Below are 13,673 nucleotides of genomic sequence, written 5' to 3' on the forward strand. Positions count from 1 at the left end.
ATAAAAGCCTTCTGCCCCAACTTCCAATATTTGTCTTATTGTTTTCCTCTGTTCAATTTATAACATTTTACCTTCTTTGTATTGAATGTTCCAATAGCTTCACAGCCCTTCTGCATGGGCTGTACTGGTTGTTGAAAGCCCTCTCCCTCGGTATGAGACCATGCTTACAGCGCAAGCCAATAACTTGAATAAAGGGTTTTTTAATAGCTGATTCAGCCCTTAACAACAGCTACAATAAGTTGTTCATTAAAAATGACCCTTAGTGTAGGAAGTTGGCTCTGTATGTGCTATTTCAAAGTAAGGAATAGCATGCACAGAGTCCAAGGGTTCCCCTTAGAGGTAAAATAGTGGTAAAAATAGATAATACTAATGCTCTATTTTGTGGTAGTGTGGTCGAGCAGTAGGCTTATCCAAGGAGTAGTGTTAAGCATTTGTTGTACATACACATAGACAATAAATGAGGTACACACACTCAGAGACAAATCCAGCCAATAGGTTTGGTTATAGAAAATATCTTTTCTTAGTTTATTTTAAGAACCACAGGTTCAAATTTAACATGTAATATCTTGTTTGAAAGGTATTGCAGGTAAGTACATTAGGAACTTTGAATCATTTCAATTGCATGTATACTTTTCAAGTTATTCACAAATAGCTATTTTAAAAGTGGACACAGTGCAATTTTCACAGTTCCTGGGGGAGGTAAGTTTTTGTTAGTTTTACCAGGTAAGTAAGACACTTACAGGGTTCAGTTCTTGGTCCAAGGTAGCCCACCGTTGGGGGTTCAGAGCAACTCCAAAGTTACCACACCAGCAGCTCAGGGCCGGTCAGGTGCAGAGTTCAAAGTGGTGCCCAAAACACATAGGCTAGAATGGAGAGAAGGGGGTGCCCCGGTTCCGGTCTGCTTGCAGGTAAGTACCCGCGTCTTCGGAGGGCAGACCAGGGGGGTTTTGTAGGGCACCGGGGGGGGGACACAAGCCCACACAGGAATTTCACCCTCAGCAGCGCGGGGGCGGCCGGGTGCAGTGTAGAAACAAGCGTCGGGTTTGCAATGTTAGTCTATGAGAGATCAACGGATCTCTTCAGCGCTGCAGGCAGGCAAGGGGGGGCTTCCTCGGGGAAACCTCCACTTGGGCAAGGGAGAGGGACTCCTGGGGGTCACTTCTCCAGTGAAAGTCCGGTCCTTCAGGTCCTGGGGGCTGCGGGTGCAGGGTCTTTTCCAGGCGTCGGGACTTAGGTTTCAGAGAGTCGCGGTCAGGGGAAGCCTCGGGATTCCCTCTGCAGGCGGCGCTGTGGGGGCTCAGGGGGGACAGGTTTTGGTACTCACAGTCGGAGAGTAGTCCGGGGGTCCTCCCTGAGGTGTTGGTTCTCCACCAGCCGAGTCGGGGTCGCCGGGTGCAGTGTGGCAAGTCTCACGCTTCTTGCGGGGAGTTGCAGGGTTCTTTAAAGCTGCTTCTTGAAACAAAGTTGCAGTCTTTTTGGAGCAGGTCCGCTGTCCTCGGGAGTTTCTTGTCGTCGTCGAAGCAAGGCAGTCCTCAGAGGATTCAGAGGTCGCTGGTCCCTTTGGAAGGCGTCGCTGGAGCAGAGTTCTTTGGAGGGCAGGAGACAGGCCGGTGAGTTTCTGGAGCCAAGGCAGTTGTTGTCTTCTGGTCTTCCTCTGCAGGGGTTTTCAGCTAGGCAGTCCTTCTTCTTGTTGTTGCAGGAATCTAATTTTCTAGGGTTCAGGGTAGCCCTTAAATACTAAATTTAAGGGCGTGTTTAGGTCTGGGGGGTTAGTAGCCAATGGCTACTAGCCCTGAGGGTGGGTACACCCTCTTTGTGCCTCCTCCCAAGGGGAGGGGGTCACAATCCTAACCCTATTGGGGGAATCCTCCATCTGCAAGATGGAGGATTTCTAAAAGTTAGAGTCACCTCCGCTCAGGACACCTTAGGGGCTGTCCTGACTGGCCAGTGACTCCTCCTTGTTGCTGTCTTTGTTCCCTCCAGCCTTGCCGCCAAAAGCGGGGGCCGTGGCCGGAGGGGGCGGGCAACTCCACTAAGCTGGAGTGCCCTGCTGGGCTGTGACAAAGGGGTGAGCCTTTGAGGCTCACCGCCAGGTGTCACAGCTCCTGCCTGGGGGAGGTGTTAGCATCTCCACCCAGTGCAGGCTTTGTTACTGGCCTCAGAGTGACAAAGGCACTCTCCCCATGGGGCCAGCAACATGTCTCTAGTGTGGCAGGCTGCTGGAACTAGTCAGCCTACACAGACAGTCGGTTAAGTTTCAGGGGGCACCTCTAAGGTGCCCTCTGGGGTGTATTTTGCAATAAAATGTACACTGGCATCAGTGTGCATTTATTGTGCTGAGAAGTTTGATACCAAACTTCCCAGTTTTCAGTGTAGCCATTATGGTGCTGTGGAGTTCGTGTTTGACAGACTCCCAGACCATATACTCTTATGGCTACCCTGCACTTACAATGTCTAAGGTTTTGCTTAGACACTGTAGGGGTACCATGCTCATGCACTGGTACCCTCACCTATGGTATAGTGCACCCTGCCTTAGGGCTGTAAGGCCTGCTAGAGGGGTGACTGACCTATACTTGCATAGGCAGTGAGAGGCTGGCATGGCACCCTGAGGGGAGTGCCATGTCGACTTACTCGTTTTGTTCTCACTAGCACACACAAGCTGGCAAGCAGGGTGTCTGTGCTGAGTGAGAGGTCTCCAGGGTGGCATAAGACATGCTGCAGCCCTTAGAGACCTTCCTTGGCATCAGGGCCCTTGGTACTAGACGTACCAGTTACAAGGGACTTATCTGGATGCCAGGGTCTGCCAATTGTGGATACAAAAGTACAGGTTAGGGAAAGAACACTGGTGCTGGGGCCTGGTTAGCAGGCCTCAGCACACTTTCAATTGTAAACATAGCATCAGCAAAGGCAAAAAAGTCAGGGGGCAACCATGCCAAGGAGGCATTTCCTTACACAACCCCCCCCCAAACGAAAGAGGATGAGACTAACCTTTCCCAAGAGAGTCTTCATTTTCTAAGTGGAAGAACCTGGAAAGGCCATCTGCATTGGCATGGGCAGTCCCAGGTCTGTGTTCCACTATAAAGTCCATTCCCTGTAGGGAGATGGACCACCTCAACAGTTTAGGATTTTCACCTTTCATTTGCATCAGCCATTTGAGAGGTCTGTGGTCAGTTTGAACTAGGAAGTGAGTCCCAAAGAGGTATGGTCTCAGCTTCTTCAGGGACCAAACCACAGCAAAGGCCTCCCTCTCAATGGCACTCCAACGCTGCTCCCTGGGGAGTAACCTCCTGCTAATGAAAGCAACAGGCTGGTCAAGGCCATCATCATTTGTTTGGGACAAAACTGCCCCTATCCCATGTTCAGAGGCATCTGTCTGCACAATGAACTGCTTAGAATAATCTGGAGCTTTTAGAACTGGTGCTGAGCACATTGCTTGTTTCAGGGTGTCAAAGGCCTGTTGGCATTCCACAGTCCAGTTCACTTTCTTGGGCATTTTCTTGGAGGTGAGTTCAGTGAGGGCTGTCACAATGGATCCATATCCCTTCACAAACCTCCTGTAATACCCAGTCAAGCCAAGGAATGCCCTGACTTGAGTCTGGGTTTTTGGAGCTACCCAGTCCAGAATAGTCTGGATCTTGGGTTGGAGTGGCTGAACTTGGCCTCCACCTACAAGGTGGCCCAAGTAAACCACAGTTCCCTGCCCTATCTGGCATTTGGATGCCTTGATAGAGAGGCCTGCAGATTGCAGAGCCTTCAAAACCTTCTTCAGGTGGACCAGGTGATCCTGCCAGGTGGAGCTAAAGACAGCAATATCATCAAGATAAGCTGTGCTAAAGGACTCCAAGCCAGCAAGGACTTGATTCACCAACCTTTGGAAGGTGGCAGGGGCATTCTTTAAACCAAAGGGCATAACAGTAAACTGATAATGCCCATCAGGTGTGGAGAATGCTGTTTTCTCTTTTGCTCCAGGTGCCATTTTTATTTGCCAGTACCCTGCTGTCAAGTCAAAGGTACTTAAGAATTTGGCAGCACCTAATTTATCTATGAGCTCATCAGCTCTAGGAATTGGATGAGCATCTGTCTTGGTGACAGAATTGAGCCCTCTGTAGTCCACACAAAACCTCATCTCTTTCTTTCCATCTTTGGTGTGAGGTTTGGGGACTAAGACCACTGGGCTAGCCCAGGGGCTGTCAGAGCGCTCAATTACTCCCAATTCCAGCATCTTGTGGACTTCCACCTTGATGCTTTCCTTAACATGGTCAGACTGTCTAAAGATTTTGTTCTTGACAGGCATGCTGTCTCCTGTGTCCACATCATGGGTACACAGGTGGGTCTGACCAGGGGTTAAGGAGAAGAGTTCAGGAAACTGTTGTAGGACTCTCCTACAATCAGCTTGCTGTTGGCCAGAGAGGGTGTCTGAGTAGATCACTCCATCTACTGAGCCATCTTTTGGGTCTGATGACAGAAGATCAGGGAGAGGTTCACTCTCTGCCTCCTGATCCTCATCTGTTACCATCAACAGATTCACATCAGCCCTGTCATGGAAGAGCTTAAGGCGGTTCACATGGATCACCCTCTTGGGGCTCCTGCTTGTGCCCAGGTCCACCAGGTAGGTGACCTGACTCTTCCTTTCTAGCACTGGGTAAGGGCCACTCCATTTGTCCTGGAGTGCCCTGGGAGCCACAGGCTCCAGAACCCAGACTTTCTGCCCTGGTTGGAACTCAACCAGTGCAGCCTTTTGGTCATACCAAAACTTCTGGAGCTGTTGGCTGGCCTCGAGGTTTTTGGTTGCCTTTTCCATGTACTCTGCCATTCTAGAGCGAAGGCCAAGTACATAGTCCACTATGTCTTGTTTAGGCTCATGAAGAGGTCTCTCCCAGCCTTCTTTAACAAGAGCAAGTGGTCCCCTTACAGGGTGGCCAAACAGAAGTTCAAAGGGTGAGAATCCTACTCCCTTCTGTGGCACCTCTCTGTAAGCAAAAAGCAGACATGGCAAGAGGACATCCCATCTCCTTTTGAGTTTTTCTGGGAGCCCCATGATCATGCCTTTTAATGTCTTGTTGAATCTCTCAACTAAGCCATTAGTTTGTGGATGGTATGGTGTAGTGAATTTGTAAGTCACTCCACACTCATTCCACATGTGTTTTAGGTATGCTGACATGAAGTTGGTACCTCTGTCAGACACCACCTCCTTAGGGAAACCCACTCTGGTAAAGATACCAATGAGGGCCTTGGCTACTGCAGGGGCAGTAGTCGACCTAAGGGGAATAGCTTCAGGATACCTAGTAGCATGATCCACTACTACTAGGATGTACATATTTCCTGAGGCTGTGGGAGGTTCCAGTGGACCAACTATGTCCACACCCACTCTTTCAAAGGGGACCCCCACCACTGGAAGTGGAATGAGGGGGGCCTTTGGGTGCCCACCTGTCTTACCACTGGATTGACAGGTGGGGCAGGAGAGGCAAAACTCCTTAACCTTCTGGGACATATTGGGCCAGTAGAAGTGGTTGACTAACCTCTCCCACGTCTTGGTTTGTCCCAAATGCCCAGCAAGGGGAATATCATGGGCTAAGGTCAGAATAAACTCTCTGAACGACTGAGGCACTACCACTCTCCTAGTGGCACCAGGTTTGGGGTCTCTGGCCTCAGTGTACAGGAGTCCATCTTCCCAGTAGACCCTATGTGTTCCATTTTTCTTGCCCTTGGACTCTTCAGCAGCTTGCTGCCTAAGGCCTTCAAGAGAGGGACAGGTTTCTTGTCCCTTACACAGCTCCTCCCTTGAGGGTCCCCCTGGGCCTAAGAGCTCAACCGGATAAGGTTCAAGCTCCAAAGGCTCAGTTCCCTCAGAGGGCAGAACTTCTTCCTGAGAAGAGAGGTTCTCTTTTTCTGACTGTGTTGCAGTTGGTTTCCCAACTGACTTTCCTTTTCTCTTGGTAGGCTGGGCCATTTTTCCAGACTCCAGCTCTACTTTTTCACCCTGTGCCTTGCATTGTGCTCTTGTTTTTACACACACCAGTTCAGGGATACCCAGCATGGCTGCATGGGTTTTTAGTTCTACCTCAGCCCATGCTGAGGACTCCAGGTCATTTCCAAGCAGACAGTCTACTGGGATGTTTGAGGAGACCACCACCTGTTTCAGGCCATTGACCCCTCCGCATTCTAAAGTTACCATTGCCATGGGATGTGCTTTAGTTTGATTGTCAGCATTGGTGACTGTATAAGTTTATCCAGTCAGGTATTGGCCAGGGGAAACCAGTTTCTCTGTCACCATGGTGACACTGGCACCTGTATCCCTCAGGCCCTCTACAATTGTCCCATTAATAAAGAGCTGCTGCCTGTATTTTTGCATGTTAGGGGGCCAGGCAGCTAGTGTGGCTAAATCCACCCCACCCTCAGAGACTAGAGTAGCTTCAGTGTGGACCCTGATTTGCTCTGGGCACACTGTTGATCCCACTTGGAGACTAGCCATTCCAGTGTTACCTGGATTGGGGTTTGGAGTGGAACTTTTCTTGGGACAGGCCTTGTCTCCAGTTTGGTGTCCAGACTGACTACAGTTTCGACACCAGGCCTTTTTGGGATCAAAGTTTTTACCCTTGTACCCAGGATTGGTTTGTGAAGAGGCTCTGGGCCCACCCTCCTGTGCAGGTTTTTGGGGGCCTGTAGAAGACTCTTTACTAGTTTTATTTTTGGCTGTCTCACCACCTTTCCCCTGGGGAGGTTTTGTGACCCCTTTCTTTTGGTCACCCCCTGTGGAAGTTTTGGACACCCTAGTCTTGACCCAATGGTCCGCCTTCTTTCCCAATTCTTGGGGAGAAATTGGTCCTAGGTCTACCAGATGCTGATGCAGTTTATCATTGAAACAATTACTTAACAGGTGTTCTTTCACAAATAAATTGTACAGCCCATCATAATTACTTACACCACTGCCTTGAATCCAACCATCTAGTGTTTTTACTGAGTAGTCTACAAAGTCAACCCAGGTCTGGCTCGAGGATTTTTGAGCCCCCCTGAATCTAATCCTATACTCCTCAGTGGAGAATCCAAAGCCCTCAATCAGGGTACCCTTCATGAGGTCATAAGATTCTGCATCTTGTCCAGAGAGTGTGAGGAGTCTATCCCTACACTTTCCTGTGAACATTTCCCAAAGGAGAGCACCCCAGTGAGATTTGTTCACTTTTCTGGTTACACAAGCCCTCTCAAAAGCTGTGAACCATTTGGTGATGTCATCACCATCTTCATATTTAGTTACAATCCCTTTAGGGATTTTCAACATGTCAGGAGAATCTCTGACCCTATTTATGTTGCTGCCACCATTGATGGGTCCTAGGCCCATCTCTTGTCTTTCCCTCTCTATGGCTAGGATCTGTCTTTCCAAAGCCAATCTTTTGGCCATCCTGGCTAACTGGATGTCCTCTTCACTGGAGTTATCCTCAGTGATTTCAGAGTTGTTGGTCCCTCCTGTGAGGGAACCAGCATCTCTGACTATTATTTGTGGAGTCAGGGCTTGAGTAGCCCTGCTCTCCCTAAGTAGGACTGGAGGGGGGGAATTTCCCTCCAAGTCACTATCTTCATCCTCTGAGTTGCCACCCTCAGAGGGATTGGCCTTTTCAAACTCTGCCAAAAGCTCCTGGAGCTGTATTTTGGTAGGTTTGGGGCCCATTGTTATTTTCTTTAGTTTACAGAGTGACCTTAGCTCTCCCATCTGTAGATGGAGGTAAGGTGTGGTGTCGAGTTCCACCACAGTCACATCTGTGCTAGACATTTTGCTTCTAAAAGTTGGAATACTTTTTAAGAATCTACAACTAGTTCTAGGTTCTAATTCAAACTTTTACAAACTTTTAAACTCTAAAAGAAATGCTAACAGGGACTAACACAAGGCCCTAGCAGGACTTTAAAGAATTTAGAAAACTTTTCAAATTGCAAAAATCAATTTCTAATGACAATTTTGGAATTTGTCGTGTGATCAGGTATTGGCTGAGTAGTCCAGCAAATGCAAAGTCTTGTACCCCACCGCTGATCCACCAATGTAGGAAGTTGGCTCTGTATGTGCTATTTCAAAGTAAGGAATAGCATGCACAGAGTCCAAGGGTTCCCCTTAGAGGTAAAATAGTGGTAAAAATAGATAATACTAATGCTCTATTTTGTGGTAGTGTGGTCGAGCAGTAGGCTTATCCAAGGAGTAGTGTTAAGCATTTGTTGTACATACACATAGACAATAAATGAGGTACACACACTCAGAGACAAATCCAGCCAATAGGTTTGGTTATAGAAAAATATATTTTCTTAGTTTATTTTAAGAACCACAGGTTCAAATTTAACATGTAATATCTTGTTTGAAAGGTATTGCAGGTAAGTACATTAGGAACTTTGAATCATTTCAATTGCATGTATACTTTTCAAGTTATTCACAAATAGCTATTTTAAAAGTGGACACTTAGTGCAATTTTCACAGTTCCTGGGGGAGGTAAGTTTTTGTTAGTTTTACCAGGTAAGTAAGACACTTACAGGGTTCAGTTCTTGGTCCAAGGTAGCCCACCGTTGGGGGTTCAGAGCAACTCCAAAGTTACCACACCAGCAGCTCAGGGCCGGTCAGGTGCAGAGTTCAAAGTGGTGCCCAAAACGCATAGGCTAGAATGGAGAGAAGGGGGTGCCCCGGTTCCGGTCTGCTTGCAGGTAAGTACCCGCGTCTTCGGAGGGCAGACCAGGGGGGTTTTGTAGGGCACCGGGGGGGACACAAGCCCACACAGGAATTTCACCCTCAGCAGCGCGGGGGCGGCCGGGTGCAGTGTAGAAACAAGCGTCGGGTTTGCAATGTTAGTCTATGAGAGATCAACGGATCTCTTCAGCGCTGCAGGCAGGCAAGGGGGGGCTTCCTCGGGGAAACCTCCACTTGGGCAAGGGAGAGGGACTCCTGGGGGTCACTTCTCCAGTGAAAGTCCGGTCCTTCAGGTCCTGGGGGCTGCGGGTGCAGGGTCTTTTCCAGGCGTCGGGACTTAGGTTTCAGAGAGTCGCGGTCAGGGGAAGCCTCGGGATTCCCTCTGCAGGCGGCGCTGTGGGGGCTCAGGGGTGACAGGTTTTGGTACTCACAGTCGGAGAGTAGTCCGGGGGTCCTCCCTGAGGTGTTGGTTCTCCACCAGCCGAGTCGGGGTCGCCGGGTGCAGTGTTGCAAGTCTCACGCTTCTTGCGGGGAGTTGCAGGGTTCTTTAAAGCTGCTTCTTGAAACAAAGTTGCAGTCTTTTTGGAGCAGGTCCGCTGTCCTCGGGAGTTTCTTGTCGTCGTCGAAGCAGGGCAGTCCTCAGAGGATTCAGAGGTCGCTGGTCCCTTTGGAAGGCGTCGCTGGAGCAGAGTTCTTTGGAAGGCAGGAGACAGGCCGGTGAGTTTCTGGAGCCAAGGCAGTTGTTGTCTTCTGGTCTTCCTCTGCAGGGGTTTTCAGCTAGGCAGTCCTTCTTCTTGTTGTTGCAGGAATCTAATTTTCTAGGGTTCAGGGTAGCCCTTAAATACTAAATTTAAGGGCGTGTTTAGGTCTGGGGGGTTAGTAGCCAATGGCTACTAGCCCTGAGGGTGGGTACACCCTCTTTGTGCCTCCTCCCAAGGGGAGGGGGTCACAATCCTAACCCTATTGGGGGAATCCTCCATCTGCAAGATGGAGGATTTCTAAAAGTTAGAGTCACCTCAGCTCAGGACACCTTAGGGGCTGTCCTGACTGCCCAGTGACTCCTCCTTGTTGCTGTCTTTGTTCCCTCCAGCCTTGCCGCCAAAAGTGGGGGCCGTGGCCGGAGGGGGCGGGCAACTCCACTAAGCTGGAGTGCCCTGCTGGGCTGTGACAAAGGGGTGAGCCTTTGAGGCTCACCGCCAGGTGTCACAGCTCCTGCCTGGGGGAGGTGTTAGCATCTCCACCCAGTGCAGGCTTTGTTACTGGCCTCAGAGTGACAAAGGCACTCTCCCCATGGGGCCAGCAACATGTCTCTAGTGTGGCAGGCTGCTGGAACTAGTCAGCCTACACAGACAGTCGGTTAAGTTTCAGGGGGCACCTCTAAGGTGCCCTCTGGGGTGTATTTTGCAATAAAATGTACACTGGCATCAGTGTGCATTTATTGTGCTGAGAAGTTTGATACCAAACTTCCCAGTTTTCAGTGTAGCCATTATGGTGCTGTGGAGTTCGTGTTTGACAGACTCCCAGACCATATACTCTTATGGCTACCCTGCACTTACAATGTCTAAGGTTTTGCTTAGACACTGTAGGGGTACCATGCTCATGCACTGGTACCCTCACCTATGGTATAGTGCACCCTGCCTTAGGGCTGTAAGGCCTGCTAGAGGGGTGACTGACCTATACTTGCATAGGCAGTGAGAGGCTGGCATGGCACCCTGAGGGGAGTGCCATGTCGACTTACTCGTTTTGTTCTCACTAGCACACACAAGCTGGCAAGCAGGGTGTCTGTGCTGAGTGAGAGGTCTCCAGGGTGGCATAAGACATGCTGCAGCCCTTAGAGACCTTGCTTGGCATCAGGGCCCTTGGTACTAGACGTACCAGTTACAAGGGACTTATCTGGATGCCAGGGTCTGCCAATTGTGGATACAAAAGTACAGGTTAGGGAAAGAACACTGGTGCTGGGGCCTGGTTAGCAGGCCTCAGCACACTTTCAATTGTAAACATAGCATCAGCAAAGGCAAAAAAGTCAGGGGGCAACCATGCCAAGGAGGCATTTCCTTACACTTAGTTACAGAATAAATTTCAGACTAACATCAATCAAATGATTTTCCCTCTATTTTCAGTAAAGTTGCATAACCAGCAGAGAGACACATTAAGAGCCCTAATATGAAAAGGGCCCTTTGGTGTTATCTTGACTAAACCAAACCAAAATTAACGTTTTTCTTATTTGCAACAGGGCTATTGGCACCAGATTGGCAACCTCTAAAAAATCTGTAGGTAGATGGATAGTGTCATGCATTACTACATGCGATCAGAAGGCCTAAAAAGTAGTTGTAGATAAGCCTGAAGTCCATTCGACAAAAGATATGCTGTCATGATAAAGGTTTAGATCAATGATGTTTTCAATGCACCTCCATACTGACCCGTACCCCCCTTTTCTAGGTGGGACGGTCTGGATTGTGATTCTAGATGAGACATGCAAGTAGGTCTAGGTCTGCAGGAAATTTGTCTTGCTGATTATCTGGCATCTTTTCTGCATCTATTCATCGTGCTCACCCACCATCCTGCACAAGGGGGGTGATCATGCTATTTTAAATATATTAACAATAACAAAGGTATCACAAACAAGGAGGTTGCATGTTTGTAATGCTACACCCATTTTAAAGAGCCAGAACCAGTAAAGGTGGCTTGAGCTTTCATACAAATTAAAACAGGCAATTCTTCTAGTGTATGGCAAAAAGAGCAACACCGACCAGCCTAAAAAAACTCCTTGGCAAACACCGATGCTCTTCCTTTTAGTGAGTAGTTTCATCCACCCTTGCCATAGAATGTGTAAGACTTGCAATATAGTAAACTAATAATTAATTAATATTATAATTACTGGTATTTAAATTCAATTTTGAGTCTTCCCAAATGCAGAATAACTTTCAAACTACAGTCCATCTCCCCAGAAAAATAAGCCTTCACCACGTGTAAACAAAAATAGCCATCATAAATAGCAATTGCTTTCTGCACTAGCAACAGAAACAAATGATTACTTAAGAGGCCTTCAATAGACTCTTTTATAAGCAATTCTAGGATAAAGAAAAAACTGGAAAGAAAAGGCCACCTGTCAAAAAACACATACTAAAAGGCAATGTATAAATGTCTCATCATTCATTCATTACAAGCCATTCTGGAAACTAATGGCCAGTGAACACACAATGCCAACATGTGTTCATATCTTGAGGACGTCATGGCACCATGATTTGCTTCATTTGCAGGATGACCTGAAAGCCGTGCATTCCTCACACACATGTTGGACCTAGACCGAGTTAATACATGACTACATTCCTGGCACGTATCTCCAATAAAAGAGCTATAAGAACTAGAACATACGTGGGATGCTGCAGCAACCGCCTTCTCTGAACCTCCATTCTCTGGATCACTTCATGTGGATGCAGTCTCTGTGCTGTAGGTGCTGCTGTGGGAATGTGGTGGGAAATTGATTGGTGGGATGTGGAAAGGTGCTGAGGAATAGGAGCTGCTGTGTTAGCTAAATTATGAGTCTGTGGAGGTGGTGGTGGTTGTACAGCGTGAGTGGAGGCATGGGTGGAGATTGAGGGGAGAAAGGTATGTACGGGGTGAGCAATCACATAATCCACTTGTGGTTGAGGCTGTGACTGGGGTGGAGGGTTTCCATGAGAGTGAGGGCATGCAGAAGTTTGATGGTGCAGGGGTCTTGTCAAAGAAGCATCTGAAAATTAAAAAAAATAAAATGAGTTAGCGAGTGTAGAGAGAATTAGACACTAAACAAATATGCACCAAGTACTTTCCTAAAATGGCCTGCTTGTTCACCTGTGGTTTTTCCAAAAACTGCCACTGCAAGATTTTAAAAATAAAAAATAAAACAAACATACATAAAATTTAATTGACAAAAGGTTCCTTGAGCTGAGTGCCTGTGGGTATCACCTGCATGTTTGAAAAAGGGCAGAAGCAATACAAAGCAACAAGAAGCATGAAATTTAACACCATTTATTGCAAAGTTGATCTTGGGATCAATTCTTCAATTTGAAAATGATACCTGTAAATCTATGGCATCCCATTAACTCCTTCGTGTAGTGCAAGGTCAATCAACTGGCTTGCATAGCTCTGGGTGACTATTCACAGAACTATATCAAGGAAACCATGTCATGCAGCTCTTAGAAACAGAGCCATTAGCTCTGAAACCTATGCCTCGACAGATAGGGAAACTAATATTTTGAAATATAGTTCATGTAATTTTCAACTCCTCAAAATTCCTATTTAGAACTGCTACATGTTGACTTTAAAAAAAAAAAAATGTAATATGTTTTTATTGTGATCAATAAATAGCATTTTTTTTTGTTAACTGTAGGGAGACCGGGTGATTTTACATTGGTTTGGATGTTAAAACTGTATTAGCAGAAGGAGTGTTTTATCTTTGGGGAATGATATAGGATTTAAAAAAAAAGTAAGCACAAGATTGGGGATAAACACACCAATCTGCCCAACAAGGGGTATTAAAGTCTACCAGACTACTATTGAAAATAAGGGATAAAATGAATGGGGTGGGGCGCGGAACCATCTAGGCATCAGGTTCCACCACCAGATAGTATTTTTGACCCCACAGGAGTAGAATTTGGGGGTGTGAGGTTTAACTGCATCTCTGCTGATCCACGTTACAATACACCCAGAAAAAAATCCCAATTTCCTTTCTTTTATTTGCCCTGGGGAAAGGCTTCAGTATGTGGGCTCTGAATCAGCTGGCGCACTGGGTACCCTACTAACATTTCTACAACCTAGAGACCCAAGGGAAACCAGGGAAGTTTGGCTTGTGTGAATCCCAAAACATTTTCTGACTCAGAATTTCCTGTAAATATCAAAAATAAGTCTAAAACAACCAATTTCCCCTCTCTTTCCACATGGAATTGCTCCAACATTTCTGCTGGGGCAGATAACACCAAGAAACTCTATCAAGCCTGGGCATTGTGAGAGCTAGAGGCCCATAGGGATTTCA

General features: G+C 47.4%; 1 protein-coding gene across 2 annotated transcripts in view; it reads right to left on the reverse strand.

The window, feature by feature from the left end:
* Positions 1-13,673, reverse strand: part of RNF111 (ring finger protein 111) — a 306,333-nt gene that overhangs the window by 86,539 nt on the left and 206,121 nt on the right. For both annotated transcript variants that reach the window (XM_069222081.1, XM_069222080.1), the window contains exon 8: positions 12,035-12,392. In XM_069222081.1, coding sequence (XP_069078182.1) covers positions 12,035-12,392 — 358 coding nt within the window. The remainder of the gene's footprint in view (positions 1-12,034; positions 12,393-13,673) is intronic.

Source organism: Pleurodeles waltl, chromosome 3_1, assembly GCF_031143425.1.
Source record: "Pleurodeles waltl isolate 20211129_DDA chromosome 3_1, aPleWal1.hap1.20221129, whole genome shotgun sequence".
NCBI classification, from domain to species: Eukaryota; Metazoa; Chordata; class Amphibia; order Caudata; family Salamandridae; genus Pleurodeles; species Pleurodeles waltl.